Consider the following 18,206-nt stretch of genomic DNA (forward strand, 5'->3'; position numbering starts at 1 on the left):
CAAAAATCAGCTGGCTGGCACACACATGCACATTGGAGCTGATCTAGGGCAATGGCTCGTGTATCATCAGATGTGCCTCCTTGACACCGGTGCCATAGGTTCGCCATCAAATATTGTAGACCAACATGAAAAGTGTTTGGAAACTTCAGGTCGTGCAGATTGCAGCTGCGAGAGCAATCATGGGCTTTCCCAAATATGCCCATGTCACACCAACACTCCGCAGTCTGCACTGGTTGCCGATAAGTTTCCAGTCACAATTCAAAGTGTTGGTTATGACCTATAAAGCCCTTCATGGCACCGGACCAGACTATCTCAGGGACCGCCTTCTGCTGCACGAATCCCAGCGACCAGTTAGGTCCCACAGAGTTGGTCTTCTCCGGGTCCCATCAACTAAACAATGTTGCTTGGCGGGACCCAGGGGAAGAGCCTTCTCTGTGGCGGCCCCGGCTCTCTGGAACCAACTCTCCCCAGAGATTAGAATTGCCCCCACCCTCCTTGCCTTTCATAAGCTTCTTAAAATCCACCTCTGCCGCCAGGCATGGGGGAATTGAGATACTCTTTCCCTCTAGGCCTTTACAATTTTATGCATGGTATGTCTGTATGTATGTTGGTTTTACAATAGGGGTTTTAAACTGTTTATATTGGATTGTCATATGCTGTTTACTACTGTTGTTAGCCGACCCGAGTCTACGGAGAGGGGCGGCATACAAATCCAATAAAATAAAATCAATCGAATCAAATATTCTCTGCCATGGGATTTTGTTTTCTTTTGAACAGGCAGGGGGGAATCTCTTTAAAACACAAATGCTCCAATCTCCATTCGGCCACTGTAGCGCATCAGATCTGCAACTTGGTGAAAGCCCCTGCTGAGGTCCACGGGGCTTTAGCAGCCAAACAGATGTGGCCAGATGTTCTGCATCCAGGACTAATTTGCCGAAGGGATAGCGGAGGAGGAGGAGGACAGAGTGAAGTGGCCTCCTTCTTGGGCGGAAAAAAAATAACACTGGGATTGCATTTGGAAACTTGGAGCCCGGTCGGAATTTAGACTTACAACTGGGAAGCAGATGCAGTGCTATCATCGTTACAGCCAGCGGAAAGATGAAGGTGGCAGCGGAGGGGGCTTGCCCCCCCCTCCATTGCAAGCCAACCGCTTTGATCTCTGCAACCTAAGTCTGGCCAGCTTGACAAACACAGAACAGAAATCAATTACCAGCGTTCCATCCAGCAGTGTTTATAACTCGTGACACAAGCTTGGATGCCTTTCTCTAGGCGCCCCCCTCCCCAGGCCCCCACCCCACTCAAAAGGGACGCTGTCCAGGTTCCAGGCAGAATTCCTGTCCCCCTGCCATGTAATCAACAGAGTCCAAATGGCTTCGTTCTCTTGCGAGGCTGGAAGGATTTGCACTGTTGTTTTGTGTGTGTGTGTGGTTTTTTTTAAACAAGTTTTATATAGAACTCCAAATGTAAATAACAAAGGGCATTCTTCGGCTGAGTTGGAGAGATTTGCTGCAGGGAATTTGATGATCCATGCGAAGAGACAGTTCCCCCCACCTCGTTCAGGCTCCAAATAATCTTCAAAGGATCTTGGGATTTATGGAAACTCAGCGCTGGAAGGGGGCTTTGAGCCCAAGCTCCTCCTCCACCCAGAAATCCAGATTAATGGGGTTTTTTTCTGGGTAATTGGTTCTCCCCCGTGAAGGGCTGCAAAAATTGTTACTACCGCAATGTGGGTGTGGCTTATTTTCTGGGTGTGGCTTGCCAGCCATGTGACCGGGTGGGAGTGGCTTGATGATCATGTGACTGGGGTGGCTTAAAGGTCATGTGACTGATTTAAGGGGCGCCAACTTGACATCACTCGTGTCAAGGGTTTGGATTAGGGTTAGAAACATAGAAACATAGAAGTCTGACGGCAGAAAAAGACCTCCTGGTCCATCTAGTCTGCCCTTATACTATTTTCTGTATTTTATCTTAGGATGGATATATTTTTATCCCAGGCATGTTTAAATTCAGTTACTGTGGATTTATCTACCACGTCTGCTGGAAGTTTGTTCCAAGGATCTACTACTTTTCAGTAAAATAATATTTTCTCATGTTGCTTTTGATCTTTCCCAGATTGTGTCCCCTTGTTCTTGTGTTCACTTTCCTATTAAAAATACTTCCCTCCTGGACCTTATTTAACCCTTTAATATATTTAAATGTTTCGATCATGTCCCCCCCTTTTCCTTCTGTCCTCCAGACTATACAGATTGAGTTCATTAAGTCTTTCCTGATACGTTTTATGCTTAAGACCTTCCACCATTCTTGTAGCCCGTCTTTGGACCCGTTCAATTTTGTCAATATCTTTTTGTAGGTGAGATCTCCAGAACTGAACACAGGGTTAGGGTGCCTGGCCTCTCCTCGCCTCAAAGAGATACAATTTCCCTTATTATTACTGAACATCCAAAATATACTCTTTAATTCTATGCATATGTGTACATATTGCATATATAATATATATATTATACACAGGCACACAAAAATATATATTATCTACTATATAAACTGTATATGTATGTTCACGCACACACGGCTCTTCTAAAATTATACACAATCAACTTCTTTTACTGTGATAGGTAAAACATACCCAGAGCCCAGAAGGGAAAAAAAGAAAAAAAATTCAAAGTTTTTCTACCGGTTCTGTGTGCCTGACTGTACCTGTAGGAGCCCGTCACTGGTTCTCCTGTTGAAATGTTCTTGCTGATGAGGGAGTTCTCGAATTTTCAGTTGGGCCTTCACCAGTTAAAATCTCACCACTGGCTCAAGGTTGACTCAGCCTTCAGGACAAATATCCTGGGTCTAGAAAGCTTAGAACTACGGCACCTAAACACTACTTAAGTATTGCCCACAAGATCATACGCTGCAACGTCCTACCGGTCAATGACTACTTCAGCTTCAACCGCAACAACACAAGAGCACGCAACAGATTCAAACTTAATATTAACCGCTCCAAACTTGACTGTAAAAAATATGACTTTAACAATCGAGTTGTCGAAGCGTGGAACTCATTACCGGACTAAGTAGTGTCAACCCCTAACTCCCAACATTTCTCCCTTAGACTGTCCACGATTGACCTCTCCAGGTTCCTAAGAGGTCAGTAAGGGGTGTACATAAGTGCACTAGTGTGCCTTTCATCCCCTGTCCAATGGTCTTTCCTTTATCTCATATATGATATATATTTTCTTCCTTTCATATATCTTCTCCTCTATTTTTACATATTATCTTTATATATATTACTTCATGTCTATTCTCTTCCATATGTATTGTGTATTGGACAAATGAATAAATAAAGGAAAATATTTCTTCACCCAGAGGTTTGTTGGTTTATGGAATTCACGTCCAGAAGAGGTTGTGACAGCTGTCAGCCTGGATAGCTTCAAGGCAGGATTAGACAGATCCATAGATGCCAAGTGTATAGGTGGTTATTGAAACGGATGTCCAAGTACCGCCTCTATGTTGGTTGAGGAAGGCAGGATTCCCTTGAGTACCATTTATTGGGGGTCAAGGGAAAGGGAGGGTCTTGCCTTCTCTTTCTGCTCAAGATCCCCATGGACAATTGGTGGGCCACTGTGTGACACAGAATGCTGGACTCGATGGGCTTTGGCCTGATTCAGCATGGCTCTTATGTTCTTCCATCCTTCCGAGGTGGGTAAAACGAGGACCCAGATTGTTGGGGACAATACGCTGACTCTGTAAACCGCTTAGAGAGGGCTGTAAAGCATGGTGAAGTGGTATATAAGTCTAAGTCTAACTGCTATTGCTATTTTGGGAATGCAGTACTGCACGCTACAGTACCTCTGCCGATCACTGGCTGCCAGCAGTTTGGCTGATCGAATCTCGGTAAGCTCAAGTTTGACTCAGCCTTCCATCTTTCCAAGGTCGATAAAATGAGGACCCAGATTGTTGGGGGCAACATGCTGACTCTCTGTAAACTGCTTTAAGAGGGCTGTAAAACACTGTGAAATGGTATGCCTCTACTTATGAACTTTGCTCGATAAGAACCAAGGGTTCAAGATTTCTTTGCCTCTTCTCATACAAACTTGAGCCTCCGAAACTGTAACCTGAAAAGGCAGGGAGAAGCCTCTGTGGGGCCTCTCTAGGAATCTCCTGGGAGGAAACAGGGTTGGAAAAGGTGAGGAGAAGGCTCCATGGGGCCTCTCTAGGAATCTCCTGGGAGGAAACAGGGCCACAAAAGGCAGGGAGAAGCCTCCTTGTGGCATTTCTAGGAATCTCCTGGGAGGAAACAGGGTTGGAAAAGGCGGGGAGAAGCCTCTGTGGGGCCTCTCTAGGAATCTCCTGGGAGGAAACGGGGTTGGAAAAGGCAGGGAGAAGCCTCCGTGGGACTTCTTTAGGAATCTCCTGGGAGGAAACAGGGTTGGAAAAGGCGGGGAGAAGCCTCCGTGTGGCATCTCTAGGAATCTCCTGGGAGGAAACAGGGTTGGAAAAGGCGGGGAGAAGCCTCCGTGTGGCCTCTCTAGGAATCTCCTGGGAGGAAACAGGGTTGGAAAAGGCAGGGAGAAGCCTCCGTGTGGCATCTCTAGGAATCTCCTGGGAGGAAACAGGGTTGGAAAAGGCAGGGAGAAGCCTCCGTGTGGCATCTCTAGGAATCTCCTGGGAGGAAACAGGGTTGGAAAAGGCGGGGAGAAGCCTCCGTGTGGCCTCTCTAGGAATCTCCTGGGAGGAAACAGGGCCAGAAAAGGTGGGGAGAAGCCTCTGTGGGGCCTCTCTAGGAATCTCCTGGGAGGAAACAGGGCCTCCACCCTCTGTGTGGTTTCCCCAATCGCACGCATTATTTGCTTTTACATTGATTCGTATGGGAAAAATTGCTTCTTCTTACAAACTTTTCTACTTAAAGAACCTGGTCACGGAATGAATTAATTTCGTAAGTACAGGTACCACTGTATAAGTCTAAATGCTATTGCTATTGCTATTAAACGGGGCACCAAGTTAGTTACTGCCATTTGATAATGCAAGTCAAAGTACTATCTCCTTCAACTCTTCAGCTTATCATAAGGAGGAAATGAATAATCCATTGAAGCCAGACAAATTACTCTGTGCTTCCTGTCACATTTCCTTTCGCATCCCGGAGGCCTCTATTAGCACCAACACTTTGCCACCGAGGTTCATTTCTACCACCCTAACATCTGCCATAAATGTTTCTGCTCCAAGACATTTTAATGCAGACTCTCTCTCCGCCCCATCGCTGCCCTTACATTTTTTCCCCCTCCTAAAATCAATTTTTTGTCAAGTTTCTGCACTGCTCCAGAAAGACTGTGGCATCAATTAGCCTTAATTCTGTCCTCTTTTGCTATTCACCCCCCCTGCCTCTCTTTCCAAATTTTGTGTGTGTGTATGTGAGTGCATGCGCGGGTGCGTGTTAAAAAAAAATTGCCTTTGTAAGAAAAATCTCATATTTCAGCAATTTGCATTATCCACACAATCTCCTTTGAAGTTCTAAGTTATGGTAAGAAAAGGATCCACTTATCAGCACATAAAAAATGTTCAAAGCTTATAAAGTCGCTGAAACAGATGTACATTATCACTAGATTTGCCTCTCTCTCTCTGCTGTTGCATGGTTAATAGACTTTCACATGGCCTTCTATCCTCTCTCTAGCATCTTTCTTCTGCATAGACGCAGGCCCCCCACTGAGCCAATCCACACTTCAAAGATTTCTGCCTATCTATTAGAAACAAAGCACAAAGTGAGAACATATGGACCCTTTTAAATTCCTCACATTTAAGTCAATATCGTTTCTTTTCTCCTTTGGCGAAGGAAACCTAATAAGGTTTATCTCTGACACCCTCCCCTCATTGTCTTTCTCCCTTCTTCTTCTCCTCTCTCTCTCCCTCTCCCTCCCCTTTCCCAAAATCTGCTACTCCTTTAAATTGCTCTTGCCAACTCTACAAATATGTGTGTCGCATCAGAGTCAGCAGAACCAGGCACGGAGGGCGGGAGAGAGCAATGGAAACACCCATAAACATAAGATGAAAGACCTTCACTTTAATATACAGTGATACTTCGTCTTACAAACCCTTGTCATACAAACTTTTCGAGATACAAACCCGAGGTTTAAGACTTTTTTTGCCTCTTCTTCCAAACTATTTTCACCTTACAAACCCACACCACCGCTGGGATGCCCTGCCTCCGGACCTCTGTTGCCAGCGAAGTGCCCATTTTTGTGCTGCTGGGATTCCCCTGAGGCTCCCCTCCCTGGGAAACACCACCTCCGGACTTCCTTATTTTTGCAATGCTGCAGGCGGAATCCCAGCAGTGCAAAAATGGGTGCTGTGCTGGTAATGGAAGTCCGGAGGTGGGGTTTCCCATGGAGGGGAGCCTCGGGGGAATCCCAGCAGCGCAAAAACGGGTGCTTCGGCTGGCAAAAGGGGTGAGTTTTGGGCTTGCACGCATTCATCGCTTTTCCATTGATTCCTGTGGGAAACATTGTTTCGTCTTACAAACTTTTCACCTTACAAACCTCGTCCCGGAACCAATTAAGTTCGTAAGACGAGGTATCACTCTCTCTATATACAGTGGCACCTCTACTTATGAACTTAATTCGTTCCATGACCAGGTTCTTAAGTAGAAAAGTTTGTAAGAAGAAGCTATTTTTCCTATAGGAATCAATGTAAAAGCAAATAATGCGTGCAAACCCATTAGGAAATAAATAAATGCTCCTAGGCGATCCCTGTTAAATGGTTTTGTGACCCCCATACGGCTCCCGACCCCCAGGTAGAGAAACAATGGTTATATTCTTGGATTAATTTATATGAAGCAAATTTGTGTTGTTTTCATCTAACGGTCCAATGTCCGAAGAATCCCTCTACCCTGAATTGTGCCAATAGCGTTTCTCGGGAAATGAGAACATACGGAATTCTTTTGTTTTTGTAAAAAAGAAGAAATTCAAGAGAGCGTTGAAATAAGAAACAAAGACACAATGAACTGAACTTCAAAAAAGAAATGAGATATCTATACATCTGAACTAGTATTTTTTTTTAATTAACAGGGGTATCTCTTGGCCCAGTTTTGCTATTAAATAAATAAAGCATTTAGTCAAAACCATCTATATTAACTATACAAAATATCGAAAAGCAAACTTTTTGTTTCTTTTTCCTTGGGTTTTTTTTCCTTACAAAAATGGTATAGAGACTTTAGATAAAAATTAATCAAGAACAAAAAAAAGCTGTTACATGACATGATCCACTATTCACACCGAACACACGTAATACAAATGATTTAAATACTGTATATTTTTACATAACTGATTTTTTTTTAAAGAAAAAGAAAAGTGTAGTTACTTGCATTCCACAAAACAGAAGCTGGATATATTTTGGAGCTGTGGAAATGAACCAAAATAAGAATGCTCAGTCAATACTGATAGTTTTGTGCACCCATCTTTCCTTGTTTCCTTTAATATTCACTTTAGATGTTTTGAAAACTTAGTTCACTGGACTAAATGCTCATGGAATGCCATAGAGGGGTGGGGGAATCAAATGTCCATCTTTTCAAAAATTAGAGCAATTGGTCCTGGAAAAGATACCTGTAAAGATGGGGCAAACCCTTTGAGGCTTCTTTAGGGCAGAACGGTGATGGAATGTTGTGCACTAATAGGCGGGTGTTGGATCTAGGACTGGGGTAGGCAAAGTTGGCTGTTCTATGACTTGTGGACTTCCATCCCCAGGCTTCCTGAGCCAATCATGCCAGCTCTGGAATTCTGGGAGTTGAAGTCCACATGTCATAGAACAGCCAACTTTGCCTACCCCTGTTCTAGGACAGCTCACCATGGCCATCTTACCATGGTCAACTCATCACAGCCAACTTGCCATAGCCAACTCGGCATAGTCAACTTGCCATGGCCAACTTGCCAAGACCTATTTGTCAAGGCCAACGTCCCATGGCCAATTTGTCAAGGCCAACGTCCCATGGCTAATTTCTCAAGGCCAACTCTACATGGCCAACTTGGCAGGGTCAACTAACCCACCATGGCAAACCCACTGCAGGACAACTGACTAGAGGACAACAGTTACACTAATATCAAAGAAATGGTGGAACAGAATCATGAAAGAAAGGATAGGGGAGGGACGAAATGAAATAAGAATGACAAAAGCAATTTTTTTAAAAAAAATTACAGGTAGTCCTCAACTTACAACTGTTCATTTAATGACTATTCAAAGTTACAATGTCCCTGAAAAAAGTGACTTATGACCTTTGCAGTTACCACCTTTGCATCATTACCACGATCATACAATCCAAACTCAGACACCTGGGCACTGGCTCGTGTCTATAATGGTTTTGGCATTCTGGGGATCACATGATCCCTTTTTGCAACCTTCGGACAAGCAAAAGTCAACAGAGAAGCCAGATTCAGTTCACAATCAGGATTACTAATCAACTGCAGTAATTCCCCTACCAACTAGAGCAGGAAGGGTTGTAAAATAGGGCAAAACTCCCTTAATACATTTCTCACTTAGCAACAAAAATGTTGGTCATAGTTTGAGGACTACCTGTATTTTAAATAATTGTTGAATTGTCTCGCAGCGAGTTGTCCATGGGGAGTTGTCCTGCGGCCAGTTAGCTGGCCTTGGCGAGTTGTCTCATTCCACAAGTATTTCTTCTCTCATAAACCCCAAACTCCTAGTTAACCAAGCCATGGTTGAATCTGGTGATTCAGAAGAGATTTTTAGGCCATTGCACTGATTAATAGAAATTCCAGCCATAAAACATGGAGGACACTAGCCTCCAGAATGGAGATACGATCAATCTATCTGTTTGACAGATCAGGTTCTAGATCAGTCACCACTGGATGCATCTGGCAACCACTGTCTTCGTATCTTACTTCTTAACCTCTTACTGCACATCTGGATGGCCACAGTGCAAATCATTGTGTTGCGTTTATGGTCCCTTTACAGGACATCTGATAGTTTTATGTTTCTATTCGAGGAGCTGTGTGTTAGTACAGATCTGATCTTCGTTACAATCTGGGTTAATCAAGACACCATTTTTATCACAATTTCTTTTTTTAACAGTGTTGGGCAAACTTGTACAATTTTCGCCGGCGGTCTCTTCTTTTTGTGAACGTTTTTTCCTTCCTGATTTTATTGAAACACAATTGTCCTGGATGCTGCCTTTTTTAAAGCACAAATTTCTACACGGCTATGTTTTTTTTCCCCTTCACCAAAGCAATACACTCTTTCATGTCCTTCCTTTCAAGCCTAACCTCTTTCTCAGCACGCTCCAAATGTTCAACGCATTTCTTTCTGTACGTAAGACATTTAGTTATGTAAACCCCCAATTTCAATTTGAAGCAGCATACACCGAAAATGGGTTTCTTATTTTAATGAGAAAAAAACCCAACAACCCTGTTTCTTGATCATCCTTAGATATGAGCCAATGCAACCGTCATCATCCCTATATCTTTAGAAAAGCCTCTCTCTTTGTGCTTTCTTTAGACCAATGTTTCCCAACCTTGGCAACTTGAAGATAACTGGACTTCAACTCCCAGAATTCCCCAGCCAGCATTTGCTGGCTGGGGAATTCTGGGAGTTGAAGTCCCAATATCTTCAAGTTGCCAAGGTTGGGAAACACTGCTTTAGACAATCTAAAGCAGAGTTTTATTTCTGACACACAGAAGAATTCTTTATTTATACCATTACACTTTATACTTTAAAACTAACCTTCGTAAAGGCGTGTATCCCAGGGGGAGGAAAAAAACAAGTCTTAGAAGAGGGTTAAATCAATGCCACCTGCAAATGCTTAGCCGATATTTGGATTACCTGAAGAATTCTAGTGGCTAAGACTTCTGCATTTTCATCAAATAAGAGATACAGTGATACCTTGTCTTATGAACTTAATTGGTTCCGGGACGAGGTTTGTAAGGTGAAAAGTTTGTAAGACGAAACAATGTTTCCCATAGGAATCAATGGAAAAGCGATTAATGCATGCAAGCCCAAAACTCACCCTTTTGCCAGCTGAAGTGCCCGTTTTTGCGCTGCTGGGATTCCCCTGAGGCTCCCTTCCATGGGAAACCCCACCTCCGGACTTCCGTGTTTTTGTGATGCTGCAGGGGAATCCCAGCAGTGCAAAAATTGGTGCTTCGATGGCAAACCCCACCTCCGGACTTCTGTTGCCAGCGAAGCTCCCGTTTTTGTGCTGCTGGGATTCCCCTGAAGCATTGCAAAAACATGGAAGTCAGGAGGTGGTGTTTCCCAGCGAAGGGAGCATCAGTGAAATCGCAGCATTGCAAAAACACCAAAGTCCTCAAAATCCCACCTCCGGACCTCTGTGTTTTTGCGATGCTGCGATTTCACTGAGGCTCCCCTTGCTGGGAAACACCACCTCCTGACTTCCGTTGCCAGCGAAGCACCCGTTTTTGCACTGCTGGAATTCCCCTGCAGAATCACAAAAACATGGAAGTCCAGAGGTGGGGTTTCCCATGGAGGGGAGCCTCAGGGGAATCCCAGCAGCACAAAAATGGGTGCTTTGCTGGCAACAGAAGTCTGGAGGCAGGGCATCCCAGTGGCGGCGTCTTGGGTTTGTAAGGTGAAAATAGTTTGGAAGAAGAGGCAAAAAACCTTAAACCCCGGGTTTGTATCTCAAAAAGTTTGTATGACGAGGGGTTTGTAAGACGAGGTATCACTGTATTATTCTAATGTTCATTGCAAGAGGATTAGGAACGGATGTAGGTCAAAGTCTCCTAAACTCAGAAGGAAAGTAGAAGGGACAGCAAAACAAGGAGGCATGAAAAGAAATGGGCATGGACAAACCTGAAGAGGGAATTAAAAGGTGCTATGTATTTTCACCATCTCTGATCTACAGCTCCAGCATTCCTCAATCAGATCTCTTTGCATTCTGTGGCTTATTCTAATGAACGTAGCTCTCATGGAGAATGTTCGCTGAGAAAGTTGGTATTACTATCGTGTAGCGGGATGCCAGCGGAAGAGAACAAGCAGTGCCAGTGGTCAGTAGATCATTGACTGGCATTGTGGTGAAGGTGAGAGATGAGTATCCTCATTCCGTTTTCCTCCAAGTGCGAAGTGCGTGCTGTAATACGTTACCTGAATGCTAAGGGCATGAACGCTGCTACGATTCATCGGAAAATCATTTCATTTTATGGAGAGGATGCAATGTCAGAACAAAAAGGGTACAGAATTTCAATTTCGGAAGGACGAAAATTCACAATGAAGACAGAAGTGGACGTCCGTCCATTGTGACTGATGACGTTGTGCAGAAAATTGAAAATCTCTGCTCGCCGTTCAGCAATTGACGACCTGCACGAACATTTGTCACACGCTCTCTTGACATTGCATCCTCTCCATAAACTGAAACAATTTTGCGATGAACCGCAGCAGCGTTCATGTCCTTAGCATTCAGGTAGCATATTACAGCGCGCACTTCGCACATGGAGGGAAACGGAATGAGGACGCTGACCTCTAACCTTCACCACAACGCCAGTTGCTGATCTACCGACCTCTGTCACCGCTCGTTTGCTTTCTCTGGCTTCCCGCTACACGATAGTAATACCAACTTCCCCCGCGAACATTCCCCGCGAGAGCGGCCTTGCAACCTTGCTTTCTGGATAACCGTCATAGTTCCCTTCCACCCCCCACTTACATTCAATTGTAGTACTCCCTAAATGTACTTGACTTCTCATCTTACAATTCCCCAGCTAGTTAAAGCCCGGCCCTTCTAGGAAAGAAGTTTCCAAACTTGGGTCTAGGATAGGGGTGTCAACCCAAGACTCTGGGGCCAAATTCAGACTGTGGGTGTTTAAACCTGGCCCGCAAGGCTGCCCCTGAAACAGCGAAGGACTGACCCATGGTGCTTCTGCTGGTGAAAATGGAGCTACTGGGGGCAGTGTGCAGCCCCCCTGAGCTCAGTTTTCGCTAGCAGAGGTTGCAAGATGCCATCACAGACCAAAATGGATCTCAGGAGTCTGTTTTTGCTTGCAGAGTGCTGGGGCCACCACAGGAGTGATATGGAGCTGACCACGGCCACCCCTGAGGTCAAACACAACCTGACATGGCCCTCACTGAAACCAATGGAATGACTCAAGAAGGTTCCAAATCTGAAGCAAGACAAGGTCCACTGCAAATCGCTTGTCCATCTCGCTTAGGTTGAACTGTCCTGCAGCAATTTGGCCAGGGCAGGTCAGCTCTGGCAGGTGGGTCAGGATCAGTTGGCCAAGGCAAGTTATCCTACTCGGTCCAAACTTTTAAGACTTGTGGACTTCAATTCCCAGAATGCCTCGGCCATCATACCTGGCTCATGAATTTGCAGTCCACACATCCTAAACTTGATGGGATCTTGATGATACCGGCGTAGAGGACATAATTTGTTGCTACAACCATGTCTGATTGGTGTGGCTTCTTGGGACAACACTAGACTGAATGGGAAAGTTGTTTATGGGCTCTTTACTTCTGCTTTTTTTTAAACCCCTTATCAAATTTTCCACTGGTTTAATTTCTTTTTGGACGGAGGGGACAACTGGACACCTCAATCTAATTTCCAATCTGTCCCCCAGTTAATTAAGCATTTGAATATTTCCAATTCATGACTCTTCGGGTTAGGAGGAGATCAGATTTTTATTTTTATTTTATTATTATTATTGGTTCCAGTTGCTAAGGAAAGTAGAAAACATTCAGGGTTTTAAAACAGTCCAAAGGAACAAAGAAACCTTTTTTTTCAACCGCCCCTCCCCGCACTCCCCCCCCCATGGAATGTGTACTTTTCATGGGTTTGCATGCAATATAACAAACATCACTTGAATACATCAGACTTCATTTAACACTATCATATAAATAAGCTTATTCCTTCTATATCAGGCAAGTAAATTGTTGTTTCTCCTGCAGTCCAGAATATATATACATATACATTTTATATATATATGTATCTATTTCCATAGATTTTCACGGGTACAGGTATGACGGTCTTGGTATATTCGGGTTTCTTCCCATGTAGGATTTAGAAATTTCTGGCGACGTTTCGACGAGGTCCCACTCGTCATCTTCAGGCTGGTGCTTCTGTCCTTGTTCTAGGGCGAACACAGTGAGACCTGAGCTGCCTTCCTTCTATAAATACTGGTGGCTGGGTGTGGTTTGATGGCTCAGCAATTGCCTGCTGTGTAGAAACTTCCTGGTGAGTCAGTGGGGTAACACCTGGGGTCGTTGATTTAACTGAGGTATGCTGATTAGTTAATGATTGTGGATTAGGGGTGATATCCTGAGTAGTTGGAGCTTGCAGGCAAAACAACCAAGTAGCCTGCAAGCTCCAACTACTCAGGATATCACCCCTAATCCACAAACAACAACTAACCAGCATACATCAATTACATCAATGACCCCAGGTGTTACCCCACTGACTCACCAGGAAGTTTCTACACAGCAGGCAATTGCTGAGCCATCAAACCACACCCAGCCACCAGTATTTATAGAAGGAAGGCAGCTCAGGTCTCGCTGTGTTCGCCCTAGAACAAGGACAGAAGCACCAGCCTGAAGATGACGAGTGGGACCTCGTCGAAACGTCGCCAGAAATTTCTAAATCCTACACGGGAAGAAACCCGAATATACCAAGACCGTCATATATGTATCTCTCTATATAATTATATACGCATATGGGAGTAAAACAAAGGACTGATAATGTAAGCAGCAAAATAAAACTCGACGAAAAATAAATCAGCCAGTGGTAAATTGAGAAGTTACGTTCCAACTTTCCCTTTGCTGGTTTCTAAACAACAGAAAAAATGTATAAATATTTCGCGGGGGAAGTTTAGAAAACCAATGGAATAAATCAAACGGGCTAGCCGTCCTACAGAACAATCACTGCGGAATATCTCACCAGCAAAAGAAATAAAATAATCTGCAACAACATCTATTTTGATTTGGTTTGAAAAGGTTCACCAGGGGTGGGCGGGTGGGAGAAAAAACCCAAAACCATATATATTTTTTCTCTCTCTTTTTTGAGACCAATGCTAATTAACCAATATTTCTGGTCACGGCCCTCCAAACCATCTGATCTTGCGTTGTGCCAGCTTCATCTATTCAACACTTCTGCAAATGTTACATTCTTGGATTCGACCCAAAAATTGGAGCCGGGGTGGTAAAATCCTAGCTTTAAAGATTTTTTCTTTTTGTTTAAAATAATAATAATAATGTAATAACACTTCAGCATTTTGTAAACATAAACAGCAACCTAAAAACAACAACAACAATAACCCCCAAATTGCATACTGTTTTCAAAATAATTATACATGAGTGGTCAAAGTTTCAACAACTGCAAGAGAATCCCCTTTGGATTTCTTGCTGGGGGAGGGGGATAAAAAATCAAGATTGTATAGCCAAAGGATATGGGGGAAGGGGAATTCAGAGCCCCCTTTCACTGCCTTGTAAAACTCAAAACAACACAACACAACACAATATGGCCCTTGTGTAATTTGAGGGTCAAACTAAATTCCATTTCCCTTACGACTACTCTATTCTTATTTATAGTGATGATGTTAGGTCTTCGTTAGGACCACCATGGGGCCTTATGCTATCACAAGAGTGGTTGTGAGAAAGGAATGTATAGTAGGCTATTTGTCACACAGCCTTACTTCCATTCCACAAGTGGAATAAGAACGGTAGAGCACATGGAACAGCAGTTGGGTAGAGAAGAATCCTCAATCATGATGGGTTGGATTATGGCCTAGAACAGGACTCTTGTGAACCAGGTCATTTGTTGACTACAATATGCTATTAGTCTTTATAACAATTCCTCTGGTCATTCTTTGAAAAGACCAGCACAAGTTATCTGAAACTAAGAGAAAGTCACTGGTTGACGCAACATCTGAATAGGATGACCACTTGCCTTCTAGTACCATAAGAACCATAAAACCCTTGGTGATGATTGAACTGAGAGACCACCAAGGACTCCACCTCCAAGGACTCCACCACCAAGTTCAATCCTGAGCTACATATATGCTCTCCTAAACCATAAGTACCGTTAAGATGCCAGAAATCACTTGCAAGGTATGATTAGGAATAGCGACAAGCTGCAGAGATGGCCTCCCGCATTAATTCAAGATTGACCATGTGTCAAGCCGGTTCAGAGGTTGGTGAGAAATGATCGGCTTGTCACATTATCTATAGAAGGCCTGATGTTTAAGGGAAATTGGGAGGGTTGATTTTCATGAGGGAACAGCTGCAGCCACAAAGCAATCTTTCGAGTGGTTCAAGGCCATCCTATGCCCACCCACCTGGGCGGAAGCGAAAAGAGGACTGGCCACGCTGGCATAATCTGAAGCTCAGATTCAGGTTTCCCAGTGTAGGTTCCAGGATGTCTCTGGAAATAAATTGGAACTTTGAGGAGCACTTTGACTCAGATTCTGATTTCGTTTGGATGTTACCTGGAACCTCGACATTTAACGTGAATCCGAGTCTCATGCTTTTCTGTTGCCTGAACACCAGACATTCCTACAGACCTTCTAACCTAAAGACAGCAGAGTACATTCATTCTTGCGGTTTTCCAATATGACAAGAAAAAATAAAAAGAGAGGGGAAAAAGATGTTTAAAAGTGACCTAACTTATAAAGGTGGCCATTAAAAAAATAACGGAAGTAATAAAAGTTTGTCCATTGTAGCTTTTTTTCCAATGAGCGACCTGAACCATTTCCTCATTGCTAGTATTAAGGGATAGCTAACAAAGTAATGAATAATTTTAAAAAGTAACCGGCTACATGAATGCAATCAAGTTTTTTTTTTAAAAAAAAAAAACACCCTTCCCTGGTTCCATCGCCCCTTTTTTTCTGGCAGCACATTCAATCAAATAAGAAGTTTTGAATTCTCCAAGAAGTAGCAGCTATCTTGTATTCTTGAAATTGCCGGCAGGTTTGCATGACTTAAGCCAGGGGTAGGCAAAGTTGGCTCTTCTATGACTTGTGGACTTCAGCTCCCAGAATTCCTGAGCCAATCATGCTAGCTCAGGAATTTTGGTAGTTGAAGTCCACGTCATAGAAGAGCCAACTTTGCCTATCCTTGACTTAAGCCAACCTGTGCAATAAACTAGATATCTAACCATTTGTTCAAAGCTTCTTTTCCAATATCCCAAAGGAAAGTTTGCATCTTTTTAAGATTTTAAACACAGCTTATCACAGTGGGCTTTGTACGAACCAACATGTATGTTCAACTACTGATTCCTACCTTCAGAATCCCAGTAACACTCACCAGTAGAAAGTTCTCCAGAGTTTTGCTTGGAGAACATCTACGCTCAAGGAGGCAACGTGAAGTCCTCCTTGAAACGCAAGAGGTCTTTCACACAAGACCACAGAGAACTCCTCACAAATTTCCGATGACATTTGTGATGTACACTGCTCAAAATAATAAAGGGAACACTCTAAGAACACTTCCTAGATCTGAATGAATGAAATATTCTCATTGAATACTTTGTTCTGTACAAAGTTTAATGTGCTGACAACAGAATGAAATTGATTGTCAATCAGTGTTGCTTCCTAAGTGGACCGTTTGATTTCACAGAAGTTTGATTTATATATATATATTGTGTTGTTTAAGTGTTCCCTGTATTTTTTTTGAGCAGTATACATTTCCGGGAGTGGACTAGTTTCATGTACCTTTTTCATATGTTCTCTGAATACACGAAGCATTCGTGTGAAGATTCCCATAAGGATATCTACGGCTGTTCTCTGTGTGTGTGTGTGTGTGTGTGTGTATGTTGAACAAGCCAATTCTTTCCAAAATAATAACAAAACCACAAGTTATTAAAGTAAGTGATACAGTTCCGCATAATATAAATAATGTTAGGTTATTATTATTATTATTATTATTATCATCATCATCATCATCACCGTTATTTTTTTTAGTGTTTTTCATACAGGTTCTAAAATAGTTTTAGCAGAATATTAATGTTATAGCAACAATACTAACATGGATAAGGACAACACCGATATTTCCCCCCTGCCCCAAGAGGCCACCACACCAGCCTTCCTTCCTTCATGGACGGGAGAACTTCCCAAGAGGTGGAGAAGGGAGAAAAGTCCATTTCATGTCTGGTAGAAGTGGTGATAGTGGTGATGGTGTTCGTGGTGGTGGTGGTGCTCGTGTCTTTGGATCATCTGCCCAACTTGGCCTTCATATAAGATGACCGCGGGCAGATCCCGGACGTGCTCTTTTTCCACAACTGTCCCCGGAGCTTGGAAGCTTTTGCACAACTGGTGAGGCTCTTTCGCCCTCTGCTTATGCTTCTTGTAAGTCTGCTGAGACGGCATGGGGTGGTAAGGTAGGTTCTGGCTTATCCGCGTGGTAGGAGAAGCCACGGGAAACGGCACTCCTTGGATAGGTTTACTTCTCATAGCCCTTCCGGTGTGAACGGAAGCCGTGTTCTTGCTTTGAGCCTTGGGAGACTTCACGAAGTGCCTGCTGGCCTCTTGGCTTCGCAGCCTCTGCTGAATTTCGGCCAGCTTGGCATACGAAGCTTCCATTAAGTTGATGTGGGCAGGATCCACCACAGGAGACCTCCGCTGCTGGGCATGGAAGACCTCTGGCTCGTGCGAACGGGATCTGGCTTGGTTGGCAACCCGAACGGTCGGGTTGTGCTTCTGAGCGATCGGTGGAGACCCTAAGAAACAACAAAAGATCGTTTAAAAATGGCAGAGCAACCTGAGCAAAGGTCCTCTCTGATTTAAGGGACATTGGCAGATGCCTTAATGACTTGTGCTTCAAATAGTATTAGCACTTAGACTTAGATGCTGATTCACTGTGTTTACAGGGTCAATATATTGCCCAAAACAATCTGGGTCTTCGTTTCATCAACCGCAGAAGGATGGAAAGCTGAGTCGATCTTGAGCCTGGTGAGATCTGAATTGCCAAACTGCTGGCAGCCGGTAGTCAGCAAAAATAGCCTGCAGTTCCACACTCTAACCACTGTGCCTCCTTGGCTTTTAATATATAAATATAACAATTTTACCATTATTAAAGAGAGGTAAACTGTGTTCATTTAGTCCTTGTGGACTGAACATAGAAGACGCAGACAGGAAGAGGTATTGGGGAGGCAAAACACTAGACTCCTAACAATCACTTTTACACTGAGTTTAATAGAAAAGAAATAGATACCTCTATTACATGAAATATAAACAATTTGATCAAGGGCAGGTTAAAAAGTACTTTGATAAACTAATCTTTTTTTT

General features: G+C 43.5%; 1 protein-coding gene across 1 annotated transcript in view; it reads right to left on the reverse strand.

Annotated features, from left to right (window-relative positions):
- Nucleotides 1-16,799: 16,799 nt before the first annotated feature.
- The window catches only part of NKD1 (NKD inhibitor of WNT signaling pathway 1), a 36,918-nt gene continuing 35,511 nt past the window's right edge, over nt 16,800-18,206 (reverse strand). Inside the window, exon 7 of the mRNA XM_070761623.1 lies at nt 16,800-17,638. Within this exon, the coding sequence (XP_070617724.1) occupies nt 17,064-17,638 (575 nt within the window). The 3' untranslated portion in view covers nt 16,800-17,063. The remainder of the gene's footprint in view (nt 17,639-18,206) is intronic.

This window comes from Erythrolamprus reginae, chromosome 9, assembly GCF_031021105.1.
Source record: "Erythrolamprus reginae isolate rEryReg1 chromosome 9, rEryReg1.hap1, whole genome shotgun sequence".
Lineage (NCBI taxonomy): Eukaryota > Metazoa > Chordata > Lepidosauria > Squamata > Dipsadidae > Erythrolamprus > Erythrolamprus reginae.